Source organism: Hemitrygon akajei, chromosome 1, assembly GCF_048418815.1.
Source record: "Hemitrygon akajei chromosome 1, sHemAka1.3, whole genome shotgun sequence".
NCBI classification, from domain to species: Eukaryota; Metazoa; Chordata; class Chondrichthyes; order Myliobatiformes; family Dasyatidae; genus Hemitrygon; species Hemitrygon akajei.
Genome location: NC_133124.1, coordinates 40,830,159 through 40,856,281, shown reverse-complemented (window position 1 = coordinate 40,856,281; position 26,123 = coordinate 40,830,159). Strand labels below are relative to the sequence as shown.

Below are 26,123 nucleotides of genomic sequence, written 5' to 3'. Positions count from 1 at the left end.
ATTCTATTTGGAGCTTATAAGACAGTGAATTTGTCTCAATCTACATTCTCAAAGACTTAGTCAATAGTCTTGGTTTTTTCAAAGTAATAGGCAAATAACGTGTTGCCACCTAGGGGTCAAATGCCAGACAGCCATTGACGTTCAGTATAATCGATTACCATAATAATCCCATGGTAACAAATAACAGAAATCTACCTCCCACATGCCCCATCCAATATCTTGCAACATCCTATTTAATGTTGTTAAGGAGTACTATAATCTTGTGTTTAACTTTGTTTACTGTCACCTCTGAAAGTAACTAAGATTAACCATAAATCATGCCTTTGTCACAGATGTCGCATCTAAGATTGAATTTTAGGATGCAGTTTCTTAGTTTTGTCATTCTTCAGGTTCAAATATAAAGGCAGGCTCTTCAGTGAAATGCCATAGAGTTTTGTAACTTTTTAACTAAACTGTAACATAGTGCCTCCAGAATACAAGAAAATTTAATGGAGTGTGAGAAGTTAGTTATGTTTTGTAACTTCAGAACATTAAACTAACTTAAAGGAAAGGAAGAGGGTCAGGAGACACAAGTCTTAAATTTCTTCTTTCCTTTCGGAGAGGTGCGCAGGTATCATGTGGTAATATGACAGATACAATTCACATATTTAATTATTTAACCCATAATAAAATTTAAACAAATAAATATGCTTAATCAACCAATATATACAAGATTACTCAAATATTACTGAAATATTAAATATAGAGCATGTTTCCCTACTTAGCTATAAACTCTAACTCAATATAGAATGCATCGTAGCTATTTAAACGGTATACTATGTTTTGAGGAAGTTAAAACTATACTATATAGTATTGAGGAAGTAGAGCGGTTACAGAGGACTTAGATTAGGAGAATAGGCAAAGATGGCAGATGGAATACAGAGTTGGGAAGTGTATGGTCGTGTACTTTGGTAGAAGAAATAAAAGGGTTGACTTCTCTAAGTGAAGAGCAAATACAAAAAAACTGAGGTGCAAAGGGACTCATCTCCACTTTCCTGCCTTTTCCCCATAACCCTTAATTTCCCTACTATGCAAAAATCTATCCAACCTTGTCCTATATATATTTACTGAGGAAGCCTCCACTGGGCAGAGAATTCTACAGAACCTGTGAATTCTTCCATTTTCTGTCTCTTTTAAAACTTGTCAGTCTCTTCATATACTGGGCTGTGTGTTTTTTAGTTTGAATGTCTCACTGTGTTTCAGTTTGGTAGCCACCTTGGGTTCACTTTAAACATACCTCATTGACACTTATGTTTTGTAACTTCAGAACATTAAACTAATTCAAAGGAAAACAGGAGTCGGGAAATGCAAGTCTTAAGTCTGTTCTTTAAGCGAGGCAGCATTGTAGTGTAGTGGTTAGCGCAACACTTTATGGTACTGGTGACTAGGGTTCAATTTCTGCTGCCACCTTGTGAGGAGTTTGTATGTTCTTCCCATGACCATGTAGGTTTCCTTCTGGTGCTCTGGTTTCCTCCCACAGTCCAAAGACATACCGGTTAGTAAGTTAATTGGAAATGGCTAAATTGAGGGATGTTGGGTGGCACAGTTTGAAGGGCCTATTCCGCACAGTATCTCTAAATAAATATCATATGGTAGTGTAATGACTTAAACAATTTACTTATTTAAACATGTAACCTGTAAAGTCTTATTTTAACGTACAAGAATGCTTAATCAACTAATATATACATAAAATTACTCAAATATTACTGAAATATTAAATATATAACATTAGTGAGGGGGGAACCCATAATTTATTTTTACTAAATTTTGTTACAAATTCATAATTGTCTGAAAGTTTGTATGTGATACATAATATACTTCAGTTTTGCCAAAGGCAAAACCTAGCTTTTTAAATGTCTTTGATTGAAATGTTTAATGTTCAACATTAAATCATGTCACTGGTCTGTCATATGAAACATAGTTGGGTGTTCGTGTACATGAACTTGCCAAAATAGTCTTGACATTAAGCATTATGTTTGAGTTACTAAGTGAGTAATTTGCAGATCCCATGTGGAATTTAAGTTGTATAGAGTAGCATGGAATTTGAAACTGCAATTACCAATTAATACAATTTGTAAAGTCATTGAGGTAAAGTATATATTATTCAAAACACAGATTGAGTTGACTTGTACAGAGCAGCTTTCGTTCCAAAGGAATATGGAAGTATTTGATTAAATTTTGTACTGGCTAGAAGCCAAATTCACTTGTTCAGAGCCAAGAGTCATTTGAAATGTGTATCATTTCCTGAAATTCCCCATGAACTGATTATTTTGGGAACAAATTTGTGTATACTTTTTCAATTATCCAATCTTTTTTATGTGTTCATTTCTTCTGTATTTATAGCATCATGAGCTTAACCAATACATTAACAAATAAATTCAGTTGATTGATTGGTTTTGGAAATGCAAAGCAGTGTACACATTTTATTCATTAAATAGGAAGAATATCTGTGATTTAGTAGGAATGCCCTTCAGTTAAAAGCTTATGGCCACATTTTCTTATATGCAGAAACCATCTACATAAAAATATTACTATTCAAAGCTGCTGTAAATTGTAATTCAAATGTGATCTTAAGAGTTTCGGCCTCAATAGATGAATCTACAAATTATAGCTTTATTTTTGACGCACTCATTCTTCCTGGAACTTCACAACTAGTGGTGGTCACAGTCAAATGGCAATTCTAAAGTCTAATCTTGAATAGTGCTCATGTCTAAAGAACATACATTTCAGTTCTGCCCTCCTAACTGACTAACATGTACAGTAAGAATGGGTGTGAAAATACACTGGGTATAAAGAAACTGGGGGATATACATACAATGCAGGAAGTTAAAGAGTTAAAGATGTTAAAGAGTCGGCAAATGCTTAATGGATGGTAAAGCAGGACGAAGAACAAATGGCCCGCTATTTAGGAGTGGGATTGTGTTGATTTGCTTTTGTATATCAGGTGCGCTCAACTATTGTTTTATCACATGAAATGGAATTTATGCCAGACACTTGTTATGTCAAATACCAGATGAATTATTCACTCATGCAGCACTTCAGGCTTTGTCTGCCAATGCATTTGTCTTCGGGTTGGGGTCACCCTTTGCTGAGGAGGGGAATGGAGCAGCATCCATCTAATTGTATTGCACAATTCACTATGAAATATGGCAAGACTGAAGAACTTGAATTGAACTATTAGTTTTGGGTATGCCTCGTCATTATTCTTTAGCATGCTGAGTTCTTAGAGTGCAGCCTTTTGTGCACTTTATGCAGTCCTGGGTGGGTCTGTAGTCTAGTGTAGTTTCTTTTTCTCTGTGTTGTTTTCACGTAGTTTGGTGTAGTTTTTGTACTGTTTCATGTAGCACCATGGTCCTGAAAAGCATCTCGTTTTTACTGTGTACTGTACCAGCAGTTATGGTCAAAATGACAATAAAAAGTGACTGGACTTGAATATTTTAGGCTTTGCTTTTTGCTGCTTGCTAACTAAAAGTTTGCCCGGTGCTGCGCCCCAGAGCTCGCCTGGCAGAACAAGGTGGACTGGGACAATTTTCTATAATCTACAGTCATGCCACTGACTATATTCATGTATGGGTTGAACTATAATTAAAGGTGAATTTGAAACTTGATGAATGTGCTGCACAATGAGGTTACATTTGGTGGAATACTTGGCTGCTGTGCTAGCTCAGGGTACAGCTTTCTGATCTGGGCTGCTAGGTGTCTACTGAGTCCATTTTGTTTGAGATGGCAAAAGCATCTCAGTGTGATGGAAAGTACCCTCTGTATTGATTGGACTGTGTACAAGGAGTACACTATGATCATAACCAAATGAATTAGTGACAAGTAAATTTTTAAAAAGTCAAAAGAATGCAGGCTGATTAGGCTAGGAGGAGGGAACACAGCAAAATATCAATTATTTGTTCATTTGACCAGAATCTTGGCTGAAAGTTACTTGACTGGAACACAGTTTGCTGGAAGAACTCTGTGTGATGAATGCTGACAATTCTCTTCCTCCCACTGATACTGCTTACCACTGATTCTTCCAGATTGTTGCTCAGGATTCCAACATCTGTGGTCTTTTGTCTCCTTGGCTTCTGACTTGCTTAGTCTGGTTTCCCACATTATACTTCACACGCAGGACCACTGGAAAAAAATTATTTTACAGTGTATCTTAAAGTGAATTAAATCTTGATCAGGAACATTTGAAATTCCCTGCTCAAGTGCATTATGTTCCTTGCCTCCTCCGTTCCTACCTAGCAGGAAGAGTACCGATTTGCTGGCCAAGGGAATGTAATAGTTTATAATCAGTAAATTCATTCCATGTGAATAACCTTATGTCGTGGAGACATCATTTTATTTGAATATTTTTGTGTATTCCCATGCCATTCACACATCGTTGTTTGTCTCCACATTGTAGAGTTATCACTAGTTGATCTACACTAGTAAAACCTGGAGTTGTGGGTCACTAGAGGAAAAGAATGATTGATTACACTCAGGCTTTTGCTTAGTTCTTATGAGATGTTCACAGGGAGGGCTTAATAGGATCACTGTGGATATATATGCTTGTGTCATGATTTTGGTTTTTAAATGTATGCTGATTATTGCCAACACTGTCATTGGTCATATTGGCATCTTGCTTGTCTGACTTAGAGTACAGGAAGTTCAGATTCGGATTTATTTATTATCTGTACACAGAAGCACACAGTGAAATGCATCGTATATGTTAACAATCAATACCCTAAGGAGGTGCTGGGGGCAAGTTGCAAGTGTTGCCATACATCCCAGTGCCAACATAGCATGCCACAATGTTCGGAAGGACAACAGGACAGGCAACAAGACAGGCAACAGCAAAACAAGCCCCTTTCCTGCCTCCCACCCACTCACACTGACGGACAGTCATTGGGCTTTGATTTCTGGATTACTGATCAACCTTTGGCTAGCCATTGACGGGACCCTGAATTCAAGACTTGAACTTCATGTCGTCTTTTTGCACGGACATCTGATCCTGGAGCCCACCGACTTCAGACAGCCCAAACTGCATAGATACCCTTTGTCACCTTTCCATATCTCTGGCCTTTGAGTGTAGAGTGGAGGCTTGACCTCTAAATTCTGCACATTGCTGTCCCTAAACTCTAAACTGACCCCTAATTGCTCTCTCTGTCCCCAAAACCATCTTTATGAACTTCCTAAAAAAAAAAATTAAATCTGTGCCACAGTATTGACTGAAACAGCAACTGGGTGCCATCCTGACAAACAGGTTTTTGCACTTCGTGTTAGGAAGGCCAAAGGTAATCTTAACATTGACTATCCCCTTTCATATCATCTATATGAAACTGAACCAGGATGTCTACAGGGCATTGGATTTTTCTCCATGATTCTTGATGATTAGCTCACTGTGTACTTGAACTTTGTCTCAACCTTGGTTTGAAAACGTCACCCATTCATCACTTCACAATCCAGTTGCATGCTATCCCATGCTCTTTTCTATTGATGAACAGGCATGGGGTTCAGGCAGTGGTAGTAAAAAAAAGAAATGTTTTTAAAGAATTCTGCTTCTATATTCTCCTTCCCAGAGTGTTTTTTTTTCTCTTGTCTCACAACAGGGTGAACCTTGCCTCTTTAACAGCTGTGTTTTTTCTTTCTTGATTGGGACCATCTGTTCTGCTTCCTCTCTTCCCCTTGTACTTTATCAAATTTCCCTCAAGATTCTCCAGAATCTTCTTGTGACTCCATCTTTCTACCAGGCACAACATCTGTCTTCTATAATATCATAACTTCAATCCCTTTATAATTTATATAATTTTTAAATCCATTCACAATCTGACTTAATTCTTTTTTTCTTGTCTCGCCCCCATTCTCCTCTTAATACGAAAGTCTAGTTATTTGTTAAAAAAATCTAAAATGTATACGAAATGTTCATAAGTAATCTGATAACAAATTATGGATAAGAACTAATAAATACCCATTCTCATCCATTTATAAACTAGAAGTAAATAATTTCCAGTACTTGCACAAAATTTCTGTGCAAAGGCAGGAGGACCTGGAGCTGTGATTTTGTTTTGAACAATAACATCGTTAACAGTTTTAGGTAGTGTGATTCTCTCACTGCCCATGATGCACTCTGGCTCGTGATGCCCATTGATCTCAAGATCTCCAGTGAGCCAGCAAACCTAGTGTGTACTCCAAGCATATGTCCTTGAAAGGTGGTTAGAAAATTTGTTTGTAAAAGCCCCTTGAAGGTCAGCTTCCTGGACTTTATAATGGTAATCCTGCCCAAGTTTAGGAGCAGACCAGTGTGCCCCCTTCCCTTGCAATAGCTACCCAAAGATGAGAATTATGAGGCTGTGGAGTAATGGGAATCTGAGCAACAGCACCTCCAAGTGTTTAAATGAGCTGCATTCCTTTGTATTCTGTGACTCCAGGTGTCTGTGATCAGTTTAAATCTTTTGCATGATTCAGCTCCATGCAGTGCTGTCCACCCCAGGCATCCTGTTTGAAGAAGGACTCCTGTGTGTGCTTCCATTTAGTTCTTAACTGTTTTGCCATTTGCTATACTTGCTGTGTGATATCTTTTAATTCACTTTTCTCTCTTGTAAAAACCCTCCTTAAAAACCAAACACTGGGTCCATCTAGCTGCTTTTGGCTCAACATTTAGTATAGCCAGTTTCCTGAAGGGGTTCTGCCACCCCTGTCACTCTGTCATTTCAGTGCATTTGTTTCATAAAATAGCTATCAGACCCCGATTTAAAAAAAATTTAGAAAGTCCTTAACATACACTTATCTAAAATTCTTTTGAAGCTGAATGGATTTAAAACACACCCAGTGTGACAAAATTGAGCTCCTGTTTTATGTGACTTGTTTTGGTTTTCCTTAAGTCATATCTCAGAAATGACAATTGGATGGAGTCATGCAGGCTTACTTTTTTCTGCAATGCTATGGCCTTGTGAATTAATTTTAATGTTACTAACGTCTATTGTTCATATTTTAAAGCAAATTTTACTCAGGTCGCATTTTAGTCTGGCTGAACGTAAAAGAACTGGTGACACATGGGGCTCCAGATGCTAGAATTAGGAGCAAGAGGACAACTGCTGGAAGAACTCAGCACCCAAGCAATATCTGTGGACAGAAGTGGGCAGTTAGTTTCACGAGAAGAAATGTACTTGACCTGAAATGTTGACTATCCATTTTCCTCCACAGATGCTTGGCCTGCTGAGTTTCTCCAGCACTTTTTTGTAAAGGGATTAGTGTTTGATTGTTTTCTCTTCACAGTGAGTTTTTATTTGCAGTATCATAGATGGATCATACTTAGTGCTCTCACTGAGGAATGCAGTATGAGGAATATGCTAAATTCCTGGGGCCTGAGTGCAAATAATTGGTTCATCATGATGTATTTGGTTAGGGCCATGGTTAATTTAGAAATTTTGGGTTGTCTTAAGTTATGCCACATTATGAAATATACATGTTAAATAAACTTCACATGGGTACTACTTAAGCTCTGGACTCCAAGATTTATTGAAAGTGTTGCTATTTTTCTGTGGATAATTTATCACACTAGCCCTCCTTGGTTCATGTTTACGTTGGAGTAGGATCGTTAGTGTTTTTTGGGCTATTCTCAGTAGAACTGGAGTGTTGAGTGAATTGGAATACAGTTGTAGGAACTTTTAACATTTTAATTTTTTTTTTAATTTCAGGCATTTATTAACACAGCTAGGGAGATCTATGAGAAAATCCAAGAAGGCGTCTTTGATATAAATAATGAGGTAAGAACCACTTTTTGTAAGTGTCTTTGTGATAGTGTTCAACATTTCATTCTCAAGTCAGTAATGAAATACAAACATTTTATTTTTTAAATGCTTTAGTGAAGAAAGCTACTAAGTGCTGAACACAAGACATTCTGCAGATGCTGGAAATCTTGTTACATACTGCACACTTTTCCACCAAGTCATTGGATAGTGTTTTTTTTTTGTCAAGTCAGAATTAATTTATTTCTCCTAGGTATTAATTACATTCATGGATAGAGACAAATATGAAGAAAAATGAAGGGAAGTGTTTGAATTAGTCAAAACGGTAGTGTTCTGTCCAGAGATGTGTGTATGGTGGTCTTCATTTCCAAGACTAATTTGAATATAAACCCAAAGGAATAATCCCGCAGCCTACTAATTGAGTGAAGAGCTACTTTATCTTTGGCACTGACTGTGTAGAGTATCTTTGGTCATGTTTTTCACAAGGCGTTTATACAATAATATACCATTAACAAATACCTGAATGGTTAATATCTTGTACGTAAGTACTTGTGGGTCCCTTGAGTTTTGGAAATAAAATCAGTAACCAAATCGGTTTCTACCAATGTACATTTTTTGCTTTTGCTTCTAGACTTTGGTGCATGTTCAGCTTCTAGAGCAATCTTACAAACTAACACTAGAGGGTGGTATGACCAAAACAAAAGGTAAATTTGGAAATAGCTGTCATTGAACAGAATTGGAACTGGGTATTAGCTACAGTTAGATTGAGTTCTTTTAAACTTGACAAGAGTACAATGTAAACAAGTAGATTTAATGCTAGCATTTGTACAAACTATCAAATTTTAAAATGTGTGTTATAAGTTGAAATTAAGGTCTGATCAAGCTAATGTTCTGACAGTGTGGGTTTCAAAATTTATACCATTGTTTGAGCTGTTTCAAGCATATGATTGGGAAATTCTGATCTAAATGGTTTTTTTGGATAATGGTAAATAGCGTTATGGATGAGACTAAGTATTTTCTTAGATGCTAACTTTGACTCTTACACAATACTGATCATCCAGAAATAGATGATGCAGATTGCAAATTAAGAAAAACTTGCAAGATAGTACTATATGGGGTATCACCATGGTTCTTGATGGGTGGTTTTAATTTTATGTAAGACATCTTGCCTGTTTTAAGTTTAAAAACTGTCATTTGTTATGGATAAAGCTCTGTATAGATCTTACATAAGATGTTGCATTATTCCAAACAGTCATAACATTTGTGGCGTGAATCTGATCAGATCTTGCATGGTTTTGTGTTTAAAAACATAAATAGGAGTTTGCTGACCTGGCCATGGATTCAGTAAAAGATGCAAGATTTATCAAGAATAGAATTAAGAACTGAAAATACACGTAGACTAAGAAGTTAACTGTCCTGTGCTATCATCAGTGGGATCATCAGATGATCTGCCACCTGTCTTCAGGAGTTTCAGCCCGTTTATGATCAAGGCTCCCTCGAGGTGGTGGGCCAGCAGTGCTAAAGCACCGCCTCCCACTGATGAGCTTAACAACTTGGCATCTGCCTCTATCAGAGTTGTTGGTCGCTTCCATCCAACAGATAGTCTACTCTTCAGGTATCTATGCAGCTACTGAAGAGTTTACAAAAGATGGATACACTGTCCAACTATCTGCCCCTCTGGATGTACTTAGTCCACACCCATGATGATCCTGCCTCTGCTGCCTCAGCTACAGCCCTGCTGGTTGACTTGATCTCTCTTCTAGTAAAGCCAAGGTCACGCAGCCACTTCTGGAAAGTGAACTCAATAAAGCCACGGCACCTGACTTCGAATGGATAGCATGAGACCTTCCACCCTCTGTCTCTGCACTCTGATCTTAATTCTGCATACTTGGTTAACTTGCGCTCATGGGCTTCATCAATGTTGTTTTCCCAGGGGACTGTGAGTTCACCAATAACCACTTCTCTACTGGTGTATTCAAATTGTACTTCAAATATATTTTTGAACAAAAATTGTCCTTTGCTTTTTACAACTATTTTTTGAGAAAACTAGTGAATTTAGTATTGAGGTCATTATAGCATCATTTAAATCTTGAAATGACTTGCTCTCCCTTCTGTTATGTTGGAAATTTGGTTGAAGTTTCCTCTCAGTCGCTCTCACAACAATGAACTAGTGCTCTCATTGCCACAAGCCCCTATGTGACACATGTCAGTGATTATTACTTTCCCCCACATTGGGCCACGTGGTAAGATCACTGTTTAGGAGCTTAGTGGAAAGCAGGGTTTTGTGCCAAGTTCCCAGCACAGTAATGCACAGACCAGGTCTATTTCTTTAAAGTATAAGGGTTATGAACAGAGTGTTTGGCCTCCAGGATTCAGAGCACTGTAACAAATCAGTGTTCTGTAGGGCAGTGCTATGTGGTCATCAACTGCCATTAATGGAGAAAATTGGATGTTTCATGAAACAGTTTCGGCAGCATGTCTGGGGGCTTCTACTTTTTAAATTCTGTGTTTATACTCTCTTAGTTCAGACTACCAGAGTATGCTGCATCATTTCTAGTGAATTGACTTGGAATCAAAGAGTTGTAATTAGTAACTATATTAGCTCAGTCAGATTTACTTTAAGTGTGAAGAATTGCATCATAAATGTGGGTCTGTCTTCTAGAATCCTATCTAAATAGTACAAAAGCTGCCTGGGGATTTGTCTCAGGAGATTGTTTTGCCCATTACAAACTAGTGATTGTTTTGTAATAACAAAATCAATGTTATTTTGAATATCCCTCTTTACTGGGAGGGGAATCATTAATTCTCAAACTTCACTTGGAAATTTTTACTTCTGTCAACTTGGACAGAACAGTTAATAGTTCAGTTGAATTTGAATTAAAATGATTAGGGTGGATTGAAAAGTGAATGCACAGTCATGGATCATGGTGCATTTAAAAATGGTAAGTGCAAAAAATCACAATGGTACAGATTGTCTAATTTTACGGAAACAAGTTTTCTATGATCTTTTTGCTGTCTGACAAGGGTTTGAGTTTTGTGTTGTCAGAAACCACTAGTGGTTGTTATTTGTTACTTGGATAAGTGCCAAGCTTCTGCTTCACAATATCTCAAAAGGTTGCTACTAGTCCAGATGGATGAAACCAATGAGCCATAGGGCATGTATTCAATAAGAGGAGTTAGAGTGAACTTAAACCACATCATCTGGTGTAAATACAAAACTGCTGCCAGAAACCCCAAGGCTAATATAAAAATGGAATGGCTGCCAAGTATTTTTTTAAATCTGAGATTTATCATAGAGCACTTTGCTTCTAAAGAAACTTTATCAAGTTAACCATGACTTTTAGGGGGGAAAAATAGAGTTAAGGTGTAACCACTTGAGTGAGTAAGTGTTGAGATAAGTCTGTGTTTGATGAATGAAAGTGCTGTGTGTACATGCGTGTGGGTTCTTGGCAAACTGCCATGTCTTTGGGGAGTGTTGAGATTATTGATGACATAGAACACTCGTACTCTTGGCATGTACAGCTGATTCAAACTGGCAAAAGAATTGGTGCCGAGAGGATCAGTGTTTTTATATTCTGCTCGTTTAACACAATAGGGAATCATTTATATGGAGCACCTGTTTAGTGCAAGTTGTATATGGACTACTGTAGGTCATTTTTCAAAAGCTCTTTGGTTCCTTTATATGGGAGATAAAATTGTACATGTTTAATTATGTATTGTATATCAGGTATAACAGAAGCTGGATCATTTCAGTCAAACAAAATGAGCCCAAGTTATATTTGTATAAAAAGAAGATTGCTTTTAAAATTGTTGAGCTATGTGTTCAAGAAACATTTCACAGAACAATATATTTCTGCATGGAAGGAAGCCACTCAGCCCATTGATCACATGCCACCTCTGTATGAAGAAAAGTCCAGCTAGTTCCATTCCTCCACTCTCTCCCTTTAGCCTACAACTTTCCTTGCAGATACTAGGTAATTGTTTTGTTATGTGTAATGAAAAGCATTTGTTTGTATGCTGTCATGACAGATCATTCCTTATACAAGGACATTGAGGTAGAAGTAAAGGAAGAAAGAAAAGTATGATGTTACAGTTATAGAGTACTGTAGGTTGTTGAAGTGCTAGGACCATAAAGAGGTTGATTGAGAGATCCAGAGTTCATTCTTCAAATAAGAAGGCTGTTGAAATTTTAGAAGCTGCTATGTTCTCAGGCTTTTGTGGGGTTTATCATAAAATTGATGGGCTTGTTCAGTAGCCTTTTGCAAATCACATTTTGCAATCATTTTTTTAGAGAAGGCAGATCATTGATTTGACCTCCTTTCACAAAACTAACTTCCCCAGATTAGTTTGACTATTTTCAAGCAATGTCTGTATCGCTTCTAATGCCTTTCCTATGGCAGATGTTAAGCTTACTCACAACTGATTTGTGGGTTCATGTTCAGAAAAGATGTTTGCTATTTTCTAGTCTAATCAAGAGAGTTTTATAAAACTGAAAATGTATCATTTATCTCAGTAGTCCCTGGAATGAAGTCCATAAGAACCTGGAGATTTGTTAGCAACTATTTTCTCAGAACCATTCCCCTGGGGATCATAATTGTCCAGAATTCATGCATTTTCAAATTCTTGATATATTTATGAGCTTAAGATATGCAAGTAGGCCTTTCGGCCCATTAAATTTGTTTTGCTATTTAATGAGATCATAATTTGAGATTTAAAGCTCCAAGAAACTGGAAGTGTATGAATGATGTCTGGAAAGGTTATAATTTTAAAGTATAATTTCAGTGTTTAAGCTAGAGCCTTACAACCAGATTTTGGATAGGATTTGTAGCTTTTGAGAAAATAGTAGATGACGTGTAATTTAATTTGAATAAATATGCAAGAACTAAAGCTATTTGAAATAGAAATATGCAGAATAATATAGATATTTGATTTTGTAATTATGTAAATATTTATGGAACCAATTTCAGTGATGTATGTAGTAGTTTGATATTCACCAAGATAACACTATACAACTTTATAAGCTGTAAAACTCCAGTCTACTGTATTTGTTATTCACACATACCAACCTTTTAATTTTTTCTTTTTAATCCCCTTCAAGGCAAATGGCATAAAGATTGGACCACAGCACGCTGCTACCAATGCATCACATTCGGGTATCCATGGAGGACAGCAAGCTGGTGGAGGTTGCTGTTGAGGTTCTTCAACTATCTGTCTGCTTGACTTGGGCCCTTTACCTTTCACTCTCTCCCTTACCAGTTCAAGAAGCGAAGCCATTACCATATGGTTTATTTAACAGGGATATCCAAAAAGTCCTTCATAAACCTTGTAAAACTTGTCGTATATACTGTTCTCAGCAGAAATTTGCTTAATGACAGGATTTGAAAATTGTACTTGTACCTATTTACAGTTAATTTTTTTCAGGCTAATCTTTTGTCTATTTTGCCCTTGACTACAAGATGGATTGTATTAAACACTACAAATTTCATCTGAGTATTTTAATTGTGTGGGTTAAAATTGCTATCATTGTTACTTATTACATCATACCAAACTGTAAAAGCTGTCAAATTTCAAATGCTGTGGAGACATGCTAGACGAATGTTTTAATTCTGTATTTATCATCCATTTTGTGTATATATAGTTAAAATAACAAGCTTGGGTATATGTTGGTCGAGCTGAAATCCCTTTGTAGTTAAGCAGATCACAAACATTTTCTGGATGACTACAGCTTAAAATGGCAGTATTGTTCTAGTTTGAAGCTTTGTCTATTCCACATTTGTGATGGTTTGACTTTTTGGGCTCACTACCAACTGTTACTCTGTCCCATCCTCCCATTGCAACATTCATATCTCCCAAATGTAACTCAAGTTAAATGTATATTGTCAAAGACTTCACATCATTATATCATGATTTGTCTATTTTAATGCCAAATGTCTATTCAGCTTCTTTAGAGCACCCCCTTCAGAAATGAATCAGGTTTGCCTTAAAGAGTAGTTTGAGAAGAGTACAACAAATGGCAGCTGGGAGGGTTCTTTTTGTTCTGGTTGGGGTGGTGCATTGAAACGTGTAGAACTTTTTTCTCATTACAAACATTTTTATCTGCATGTATTTCTTTGATCAGTAAATTTAAACATGAGCTTTAAAATTAGATGTAAAAGTGGTGTAAATTTTTTTTTCCTTTCTTGGCGGTTTGTTCTGTTTTGTCAGTGAAGATCTTGTTTGTTGTAGAGGGGTCATAAGATAATAAACCTGCCAAAATGAAACAACCTGGCAAAAACTGAACAGGCTGTAGCTTTGTGAAACCCAATTTTCCTTAAATATTAAGAACTGTGTTTAAACTAAAACTATCTAAACTAACATCAATAAGGGTTTAAGTGTTTTGCCATTTTTTCACATCAAAATGGCATTTTGGGAAAAATGTTAATTGCTACAGAAAATCTTGGTGAAAGCCATAAACCAAAGCAGGTTGAAGGTAATTGAGCAGAAAATAAGACACTGATAAAGAATTGGGAGTGTAATACAGAAATTGTTATTTTGTCAGACGGCAGATCTTGATCCAGAGGATACCTACCATTGGTTTTATTCCAAGGGTTAGTCTATAATTTTGTCTTGTGAAACTTCAGTTTAGACCTTGCTGTAGTGTCTGTACATTAAAAATGTTAAGTATCTGCAGCTTATGACTAATATAATTTGCACTTAGAAGATTTAAGATCATTTTAAATTAGCCTTGAGTATTTATGTTTTAGTATAAATAACAATTATTCAATGATTTTTCTTAATTTAGTGATACAGCACGAAATATGCCTTTCTGGTCCTTCAAGCCATGCCTCCCCAATAACCTCTGACGAACCCTAATCTAATTATGCGGCAATTTACAATGACCAATTAACATACTTTGTATGTCTTTGGTTTGTGGGAGGAAATTGGAGCGCCTGGGAAAATCTCATTCACTCCATGGGGAAGACCTACAGACTCCTTACAGATGGTGCCAGAATTCAACACCGGAATGCCCCTAGCTGTGACAGCTTTGCGCTATCTGCTATGCTAGCGTGGCAAATGTATTCTAGTAAATCTGGTAAAGTTAATTTGAATATAAACAATATATTTGGAAAAGATTACTTAAAGGATTTTATTTTGGGAAATGTCTATCCAAAACAAAGATTGTGGTGGAGATCATTGCAGTATAAGTGTAATTTTAGACATGTCCTCTGAGGATATAAGAAATAGAATTCAATAGTAGCCTCCTCAGTGATAATACTCCAATAATGCACCATAGTAAACATAGTATGGTGTGCCATGGTAGCGTAGCAGTTAGCACAGAGCTAATACAATTCAGAATGTTGGAGTTCAATTCCAGCACCGCTTGTACATTCTCCCCAAGACTTTGTTGGTTTCCTCTGCTGGGAAAATGCTTGAAGCTATCATTAAAGAAGAAATAGTGAAGCATTTAGAAAGAAATGGATTAATCAGGCAGATGCAGCATGGATTCAGCAAAGGCAGGCCCTGCTTGACAAACTTACTGGAGTTTGTTGAGGATACAACGAGTGCAGTGGATAGAGGGAAACAGATAGATGTTATTTACTTGGATTTCCAGAAGGCATTCACTAAGATCCCGCATAAAAGACTTCTCCGTAAGATAGGGATGCTTAGAGTTGGAGTGTTGTATGAGCATGCATAGAGAATTGGTTAACTAATAGGGAGGAAACAGTTGGGATACATGGGTGTTACTCTGGTTGGCAATCAGTGGTGAGTGGTGTGCCACAAGGGGTTTGGTGCTGGGGCTGCAACTGTTCACAACATACATTAATGATCTGGAAGAGGGGACCGAGTGCAGTGTTTTTAAGTTTGCTGATGATACTAAATTAAGTGGAAATGCAAATTGTGCAGAAGACACGGAGAGTCTGCAATGATTATAGATAGGTTCAGTGAGTGAGCAAGGGTCTGGCAGATGGAGTACAATTGGTAAATGCGAGGTCATCCACTTTGGAAGGAAAAATGAAAAGGCACATTATTATTTGAATGGTAAAAATTTCCAGCATACTGATGTGCAGAGGGATTTGTGAGTGCTTGTGCATGAATCAGAAAAGGTTTGCTTGTAGATGCAGCAGGCTATCAAGAAGACAAATGTGATGTTGCCCTTCGTTGCTAGAGGGATTGAATTTAAGAGCAGGGAAGTTATGCTGCAACTGTACAGGGTACTGGTGAGGCTGCACCTGGAGTACTCCATGCAGTTCTGGTCTCCTTACTTGAAGGGATATACTGGCTTGGGAGGTGGTGCAGAGGAGGTTCACCAGGTTGATTCCAGAAATGAGGTTAACTATGAGGAGAGATTTAGTCGCCTGGGACTTGCTGAATTCAGAAGGATGAGAGATCTTATAGAAACATAAAATTATGAAAGGAATAGATAAGATAGAGGCAGGATAGTTGTTTCCACTGGTAGTTGAGACTAGAACTAGGGGACATAGCCTCAAGATTCAGGAGAGTAAATTCTGGATGGAGATGAGGTACTAGTTTTCCCAAAGAGTAGTGAATCTGAAATTCTCTGCCCAATGAAGCAGTGGAGGCTACCTCAGTAAGTATATTTAAGACAAGGTTGGATAGATTTTTTGCATAGTAGGGGAATTAAGGGTTGTAGGGGAAAAGGCAGGTAGATGGAAATGAGTCCATGGCCAGATCAGCCATGATCTGTTGAATGGTGAAGCAGGTTCGATGGGCCTGATGGCCTCCTAATGCTCCTGTTTCTTATGTTGTATTCTCTGGTTGCTCCTGCTTCCTCCCACACTCCAAAGAAGTACTGGTTAGTAGGATAATTATTCATTATAAATTGCCCTGTGAATTAAGTAGGCAGGTTGCAGGGTGGTGTGGCTCATTAGGCTGGAATGGCTTATTGTCACTTGTTAAATTTCTGATCCATTACAGAAATGAGTTAAAACTAAGTTCTTCACAAAAATGACAGTCAGTAAGAGCTCCTTTAGGGGTGCTAGAATTGAGAAAAATGTCTTAGCCAACGTTTCTAAGCAATTAATTTTGTTGCTGGTAAGTGAACTCCTGAGTTAGATGATTTTGGATGTAGCACTATTGTATAATGGGGTTACTGGTGGTCTTGAAGTTTGGGTGGTAGTGTTATGTATTGGCTGTTCTTTGCTTAGGGAAGAAAACAATAAATGGCCTATTTTTAACTCAATATTATGAATGTTGGGCAAATATAGGCTGGATGTAATTGTTGGCTGTATTGCCAAACAGCCTGTTGACATTTCTGTTAATGACAACTTAGTAACCAGAGTATCTGGCTCTTCCTGCTATACAAAGGGGTCAGATAATAGGTTATCTAGTACCTATATCCATTTTCCTGCACAATTCCTAAACATTGATTCTTGCGGTCTTTAGCATCTATTAACATGCTTAAATGATGTGGTTCTCTGCTGCAGAAATGTGAAATGATGTACTATTTTTATCTTGTACCTAAACATTTGATTTGGTCAGCCTTTTGTCCACACTGCACCGGAATATGTGAATCCTGTCTCGGCCTCAACAGCAGGAATAGTGGTGAGGTGAGCCTGAGTATGTTGCTATGTGATGGTGTTAGGGTTGAGCTGTACAAAGTGGCACCAGCAGCTTCTGATTTTGATAGGTTCAATTCTATACTTTCAGCAGATGGATCTTAGTGTGACCTCTAACACAATTAATATGGCAGTGGCTTTGATCTTCAGAAATAATGGGTAACATCTTAATCTACTATAACTTCTCTCCAGAAACCAGCTTGCAACATCGGTTATTTAAGTGTTGCACTCAGTCTGAACTTCAAACCATCCCATTGTTTATTGTAATGTGAAAAATTGGACATTACATTTCGAATCCATGAGACACATACTACACAACCTAATCCAAGTATAATATACTTCATCTGATCCTAAAAAAAGTGGATTACTTTCATATTGCAGGAGCCACCTATTAATGAACTTCCCCACTGACTTACTGAAATGCTTGTCCTACGACTGCTTGACATACGAAGTGTATGAGCATTCATGATCATATTGAGATCCTTGTTTATGCACACAGGGGCCCTGTATTAAGAACAAAGTAATGCAGCACCTCCCAAACTACTGACCCATTTACCTGCCTCTCTTCCCATCTATGGAAGAATATCTATTTCTACATGGAGAGTTACACAGTGACAAGTAAGTCACCAAAGCAAATCATTGTTGAACCATGGTGATTACTTAAGAAAAACTGCAATAATATTTTCTTACTCCAAACTCATAGGAATTCATTTACATTACCGATCCAGAACCCTATTTATAAATGGTCTGCCAACCTTGCATCCATTTTCATAAAGTTAAAATTTCTGTTCCCTAAATTTCCATCAATATGAATAACTTAAGGTATACTTTAGAAATTTGTATGAATGCTGTCTGATTGCTGAGCCCTTTCAGTGTTCTCACTTTTAGTTTTAAATTTTCACTGCCAGCAGGATTTTTTTAAAAAAATCTACATTCACTTTTTCTTTGATAAAAATGATTTTTTTATTATTATTGTTAACATCACTTAGAGAAATTCAGTAATCTACCACTGTCAGTGGTTGGCCATTCATAGAACATTGAACCATTACAGCATGCTACAGGACCTTTGGCCCATGATGTTGTGCTGACCTTCTAACCTACTGTTAAGATTAATCTAACCCTTCCTTCCTACATAGCCCTCCAGTTTTCTATCATTCATGTGTCTGAGTTTCTTAAATTCCCCTACTGCATCTACCCCTACCACCATTCCTGGCAGGGTGTTCCACACTTGCATCCCCCTCCTCCCATACTTTTGACTAATCACCTTAAAATTATCCCCCCCTCATATTAGCCATTTCCACCCCGGAGAAAGTCTCTGGCCATCCACTTTATCTATGCGTCATCTCATCTTGTACACCTCTCATCCTTGGCTCCAAAAACATATGCCCTAGCTTGTTCAACCTGTCTTCATAAGACATGCCCTTTTTAATGCTTTCCTGTTTCTCCACCCACCTAGAACAAGAATAGTGTTTCACATGTACTACTTTCATCCCACTAGCTTAGGTGTTCAACATCATTTGTAATTTCTCCACCCACCTAGAACAAGGATAGTGCTTCTATGTACTACTTTCATCCCACTAGCTTAGGCATTCAGCATCATCATTTGTAATTTCTTCCACCTTCACAGATAGAAACACAATTCAAAAATTTCTTTGCTCCTTTAGTATTTTAAAGGACATTTTATAGTATCACTGTTCAGTCTTTAATTGACCTTCTTTATAGAACTCAGCTCAAAAACATGCCCTTCAGACCAAGTACATTAGTAATCAAATGCCCAACTAAACTAATTCCCCTTCTGTCTAATATCCATACCTTACATTTTCCAAGCATCCATGTGCAAACCTAAGAACCTTTTGAATTCCTCTATCATGTTTGGCTCCAGCCCACCAGCACATTAAGCACCTACCACACTATCTTGGTTTAAAAAAAATCTTGCCCTGCATATTCGCTTTGAACTTAACCCCATACCTTCGTACCAGGTGTTCATCTGTCTTGCATTATCTTAGAAACTGCTATCACATCTCTCAGCTGCTTCTGAGAAAACAAAAGCTTGTCTAACCTCTCAATAGCACGTGTCCTCTAATCCAGGTACATCTCCAAAGCTTCCACATCTTCCTATAATGTTGCAACCAGAACCGAATGCAGTACTCTAGATGCAACCCAACTAACATTTTGTAAAGCTACAACATAACTTCCTGACTCTCAAACTAAGTTCCTTGACTAATAAAAGCAAGTATGCTATAGGCATTCTTTACTACCCTATCGACCTGTATAGTCACTTTTAACAATGGACTTGTATCCCAAGATCCTTTTGTACATCAACACTTACCATTAATAGTGTACTGTCCCTTTATATTTGATTTTCCAAGGTGCAACACTTCAGTTAGACAGTTTAAACTCTTTCCCATATCTGTAACTGACCTGATCCTACTGAATGTTTTGCCAGTCTTCTACTCTATCCACAAAACCATCAATATTTGTATTGTTTGAAAACTTACTAACCCATCCATCTACATTTCCATCTAGCAAATTCTCAGTATGGCTGTACGACACAGATCTACCAGGATAAATCCCTTCAATCACTACCCTGTTTTCTACAGGCAGACTAAATCTGAATCCAAACTGCCAATTCACCATAGATCCTATGTATCTTAAATTTATGGATGAGCTTTCCAGAAGGTACCTTGTCAAAACTTAACTAAAAATCCATGTAGGCAACATCCACAGCTTTACTTTCAATTACTTTTATCACCTCCTCAGAAATCTTGAGTAAAACACAATTTGCCCTGCGTTAAGTTATGGTGACTGTCCCTAATTAGGCTGTTGTTTTTCAAAACTCCAGTAGCAACACAACCACTGTCGTGAGACTCACTGGTCTATAGTTTCCAGGATTATCCCTATTTCCCTTAAATAATGGAAACAAATTAGCTACTTGCCTGTTCTGCAGTCCCTTGCCAGTGGCTAGAGAGGACACAAAAAAGGCCTAAAAAAAACTTCTCTTGCGCCTCTCAATAATTTGGTATATTCCAACAAGCCCTGGGGCCTTATCCGCCTTGATGTTCTTTGAGACCCAATACTACCTTCTTATCTCAAAATGCCCTATCAAATTAGTGCACACCACACTTATCTCCCCAGCTTCCAAGTCCTTCTCCTTCGTAAATCCTGTATATTACTCATTTCGATCCTCACCACATCCTCCAACTCCAAGCACGTTTCATTCTTCATCTTTCAGTAGTCCTACCTCTCAAGATACATCAAGAGCAAGAGGAAAACTGGAGTGCTCCCTAGTTACCCACTTGCTCTTTATGTACGGGATGTATGCCATATAACAATTACAGCACGGAAACAGGCCATCTCGGCCCTTCTAGTCCATGCCAAATGCTTACTCTCACCTAGTCCCATTTACCTGCACTCAGCCCATAACCCTCCCTTCCTTTTTTTCATGCCTTGGGATTCTCTTGAAAATTCCTTGGCAAGTAAGATTAATGTTTCCTTCTACATTTCCTAATTCCTTATTTTTAATAATCCTCAAGGGCTCTGTTCCATTTTATTTTCCTAAACCTTACAAACTGTATGTTTCCCTTTTCTTCTTGACTAAATTCACTACCTGTCTCAACTTCCAAGATTCTGTTACCTTACCATTCTTGTCCTTCCTACTGACTGGAACATGCCTGTCCTGTACTCTGTGTAGTTGGTTTTTAAACACTCTCCACATATCAGATGTGGACTTGATTTAAAACAGATTCCCAATTAACTCTCCATTGTTCCTGTCTAAAATTTTTGTAATTTGCTCTGCTCCTATTTCATATTCTCCCACGAGGTCCATACTTATCCTCATCTATAGCTATCTTGAAACTTAAGCAGTTGTGATCACAGTTCCAAAACTCCCACTGAAAGGCCAGCCACCTGGCCAGGCTCATCAGATTGAGATTGAGCTTAGCCCTCTGCTTGTTGGACTATACATATTTATTTAAGAAACCCTCCTGCATACAACTAACAAATTTTTCACCATCTAAACCTTGCACTAAGGAGATTCCAGGCTATATTAGGGAAGTTGAAGTCATTCACTATAACAACACTGCTCTTACACTTTTCCCTAAATCATCTGCATATCTGTTCCTCAGTGTATATTGGGGATAATCCTGGAAACTATAGACCAGTGAGTCTCATGACAATGGTAGTGGAGTTACTGGAGAGGATTATTAGGGATAGGATTTATGAACATTTGGAAAATGACAGTCTAATTAGGGACAATCACCGCAACTTCATGCAGGGCAAATTGTGTTTTACTCAAGATTTCTGAGGACGTGATAAAAGTAATTGAAAGTAAAGCTGTGGATGTTCTCTACATGGATTTCAGTTAGGTGTTTGACAAGGTACCTCCTGGAAAGCTCAAGTCAACCAGTAGGGCTGTAGCTGAGGCAGTAGAGACAGGATCATGGGTGTGGACCAAGTATGTCCAGAGGGGCAGATAGTCATGACAGTGTATCCATCCTTTGCAAACCCTTCAGTAGTTGCATAGACACCTGAAGAGTAGACTATCTGTTGGATGGAAGTGACCTGATAGAGGCAGATGCCAAGTTTTTAAGCTCACCAGTGGGAGGTGGTGCTTTAGCACTGCTGGCCCACCAACTTGAGAGAGTCTTGATCATAAGTGGGCCAAAATGCCTGAAGACAGGTGGCAGATCAATTGATGATCCCACTGGTGACAGCACAGGATAGTTAACATCTTAGTCCAAGTGTATTTTCAAAATAATTAATTGTAATATAATCACATCAATGATTACACCTTTCTTATTTTTGAGCTGTACCCATGTAGACTCCAAAGAGGAGGATGAGCCCTCTATATCCTCTAAGTGAAGTTGTGATTTTGTCCCTTAATAGCACAACTTCACCCTCCCCTCACTTTGCTTCCTTGCTTAGCTTTTCTAAAACATTGAAATCCTGGAAAACTCCTGTCCCTGTCTCAACCAAATCTCTATTATGGCCACAGATTTTGTAGATCTATATACTGATCCATGTTCTTAAGTTCATTACCCTGCCTGCAATACTCCTAGCATTAAAATACAAATACTTCAACTCATCCATCCCATGTGCCTATTACATTGCCCCTGCCTGTTGTTGGCCATGACATCTACTTTGCTCTAAAACCCTCCTCTTTCTGACTTGGTGCTCTATTTCCCATTCCCTTGCCAAACTAGTTTTAACCCTCCCAAATAGCACCAGCAAAGCTCTCAACCCCTGCCCTAGAAGAGGTTCCATTGATCCAAGAACCAGAAACCCTGCTCCAATTCATCAGCTACTCATTCAACTATTCTATCCATTCCTACCCTGATTAGTATGTGGCACCAGGAATAATACAAAAACTTTTAAGTCATGCTTTTTGCTTTCCTAACTCCCCCAGGACCTCTTCCCTTTACTTTGCCTTTGGTACCAATGTGAAATACAGGCTCTAGCTGCTCACCCTCCCCCTTTGAGAATGTTTTGCTATTGCCCTAAAACATCCTTGACCCTATCACCTAGGAAGCAACATACCTTCCTTGCAACTCGTTTGCAGCATAGAATCCCTATCTGTCCGCCTAACTAACAAGTCTCCCATTGCTATTCCTTTGACTATACTTATAAGACTCGGAGCAGGCCATAGTGCCATTGACCTGACTACTGCTGTTTTGTCCAGATAGACCAACCCCTACCCACAGCAGTATCCAAAAGGGTATACTTGCTGCTAAGGGGAATGGTAACCTTTATTATCAACCTTGAGTAACAGCCCTCATTAACTCCCCTTCCTTCACAGTCTCAAGATTTTATTAGCTATTGTACAAGATAAAATCAAATGACTTGATAATGAACTGGCTATCTGTAATAGCAGTTGCATACTTTGTGAATTTCATACAGGAAGTCCGGTTCATTATGTTTGATTTTTAACTTTTTTGAAGATGCTGTAGTGTAGGCTTAAACCAGCCAATAAAGTAAAAATAGTTCTGCACTTGGTGCAATTTTGTTATCAATAATTGTCCAATAATTCAAGCAACTTGGACAATAATAGGCTGTTTCTGTACCTGAATAATTGAAGCTCTGCAAAGGCTGAATCATTATGTGTCATGGTGAGAGAAGGGTTATTTAAAATATGGAGTTGAGCACAATTTAAAATACATCATAAACTAAATTGTGATAGTCATTGACCTGAAATGCTAAATCTTTTTTTTCTATATCTGAATACTACTTGAACAAGATTTTCTGATTTTTTTTTTTTTTTTTGGTAGTATTTTTGTGGCTGGTCCTGTTAGGTTTCTGGTTAAGTTACCTACTGGATAATGGATTTTGTGATAGTAATAGAATTGAAAGTCAAGAAAAATGATTTGATAGCCTGTTACCTAAGATCATAATTATCAGGCAGCTCTTTGAAATGTATGCTGTTTGTCATTCATCATGTCATCCTAAGCTGGAGTGCTAGCAAGACATGGTGCATGCTGACATGAACTGATTAATTAGCTGATGAGCTGCAAATGATACTAAATATATAGTCATAAGCACAAAAATATACCCTTCAGTCCGAGACAGCACCAGCCACAAGTCTTTCTTATACTCGTCTTATACAAATCCTCGCTTTTTCCACATGTTCTTGACATCTCCCAAGATCCTATCATTTATCTGCACGTAAGAGGCAATTTCCAATGGCCAATTAACCTATCAAAGTGCACCCTTTTGGTATGTGGGATTAAACTGTCATACCTGGAGAAAATCTACATGGTCACAGGAAAAATGTACAAACCCACACGGGAAAGAAGATTAGTGATCTTAAGGATGACTAAGATGAAGGAACACAAACCAATCTTTATAGAGGGATCAGAAGTGGAGAGAGTGAGCAATTTCAAGTTCCTGGCTATCAAGATCTGAGGATCTGACTTGATCCAAACATTGCAGCTATACAGAAGGCAAGACGGTGGCTATATTTCATTAGGAATTTGAAGACATTTGGCTTGTCAACAATAACGCTCAAAACTTCTATAGTTGTACTGTGGAGAGCATTCTGACAGGCTGCATTACTGTCAGGTATGGGGGTTACTGCACAGGACTGAAATAACTTATAGACAGTTGTAAAATTGGTACAACTATTGTAAAATTGGTACAACTATAGAAGTTTTGAGTGTTATTGTTGACAAGTCCATAGAAGAAACATATAAATTAGCAAAAAGCGGCACACCTGAGGACTGGGAGAAATTCAGGGATCAGCAGAGGACGACAAAGGGCTTAATTAGGAAAGGGAAAAAAGATCATGAGAGAAAGCTGGCAGGGAACATAAAAACTGACTGTAAAAGCTTTTATAAATACGTGAAAAGAAAAAGATTGGTCAAGACAAATGTAGGTCCTTTACAGTCAGAAACAGGTGAATTGATCATAGGGAACAAAGACATGGCAGACCAATTGAATAACTACTTCGGTTCTGTCTTCACTAAGGAGGACATAAATAATCTTCCGAAAATAGTAAGGGACCGAGAGTCTAGTGAGATGGAGGAACTGAGGGAAACACATGTTAGTAGGGAAGTGGTGTTGGGTAAATTGAAGGGATTAAAGGCAGATAAATCCCCAGGGACAGATGGTCTGCATCCCAGAGTGCTTAAGGAAGTAGCCCAAGAAATAGTGGATGCATTAGTGATAATTTTTCAAAACTCCTTAGATTCTGGATTAATTCCTGAGGATTGGAGGGTGGCTAATGTAACCCCACTTTTTTAAAAAGGAGGGAGAGAGAAACCGGGAAATTATAGACCGGTTAGTCTGACATCGGTGGTGGGGAAAATGCTAGAGTCAGTTATCAAAGATGTGATAACAGCACATTTGGAAAGAGGTGAAATCATCGGACCAAGTCAGCATGGATTTGTGAAAGGAAAATCATGTCTGACGAATCTTACAGAATTTTTTGAAGATGTAACTAGTAGAGTGGATAGGGGAGAGCCAGTGGATGTGGTATATTTAGATTTTCAAAAGGCTTTTGACAAGGTCCCACACAGGAGATTAGTGTGCAAACTTAAAGTACACGGTATTGGGGGTATGGTATTGATGTGGATAGAGAATTGGTTGGCAGACAGGAAGCAAAGAGTGGGAGTAAACAAGACCTTTTCAGAATGGCAGGCACATCGACTAGTGGGGAACCGCAAGGCTCAGTGCTGGGACCCCAGTTGTTTACAATATATATTAATGATTTAGACGAGGGAATTAAATGCAGCATCTTCAAGTTTGCGGATGACACGAAGCTGGGCAACGGTGTAAGCTGTGAGGAGGATGCAGGGTGACTTGGATAGGTTAGGTGAGTGGGCAAATTCATGGCAGATGCAATTTAATGTGGATAAATGTGAGGTTATCCACTTTGGTTGCAAGAACAGGAAAACAGATTATTATCTGAACGGTGGCTGATAAGGAAAAGGGGAGATGCAACAAGACCTGGGTGTCATTGTACACCAGTCATTGAAGGTGGGCATGCAGGTACAGCAGGCGGTGAAAAAGGCAAATGGTATGTTGGCATTCATAGCAAAAGGATTTGAGTACAGGAGCAGGAAGGTTCTACTGCAGTTGTACAAGGCCTTGGTGAGACTGCACCTAGAATATTGTGTGCAGTTTTGGTCCCCTAATCTGAGGAAAGACATTCTTGCCATAGAGGGAGTGCAGAGAAGGTTCACCAGATTGATTCCTGGGATGGCAGGACTTTCATATGAAGAAAGACTGGATCGACTAGGCTTATACTCGCTGGAATTTAGAAGATTGAGGGGGGATCTTATTGAAACATATAAAATTCTAAAGGGATTGGACA

General features: G+C 38.2%; 1 protein-coding gene across 1 annotated transcript in view; it reads left to right on the top strand.

Annotated features, from left to right (window-relative positions):
• rab2a (RAB2A, member RAS oncogene family) overlaps positions 1 to 14,039 on the top strand; it is a 66,087-nt gene extending 52,048 nt beyond the window's left edge. The window contains exons 7-8 of the mRNA XM_073041877.1: positions 7,710 to 7,778; positions 12,859 to 14,039. Of these exons, the coding sequence (XP_072897978.1) occupies positions 7,710 to 7,778; positions 12,859 to 12,954 (165 nt within the window). The 3' untranslated portion in view covers positions 12,955 to 14,039. The remainder of the gene's footprint in view (positions 1 to 7,709; positions 7,779 to 12,858) is intronic.
• Positions 14,040 to 26,123: the final 12,084 nt, after the last annotated feature.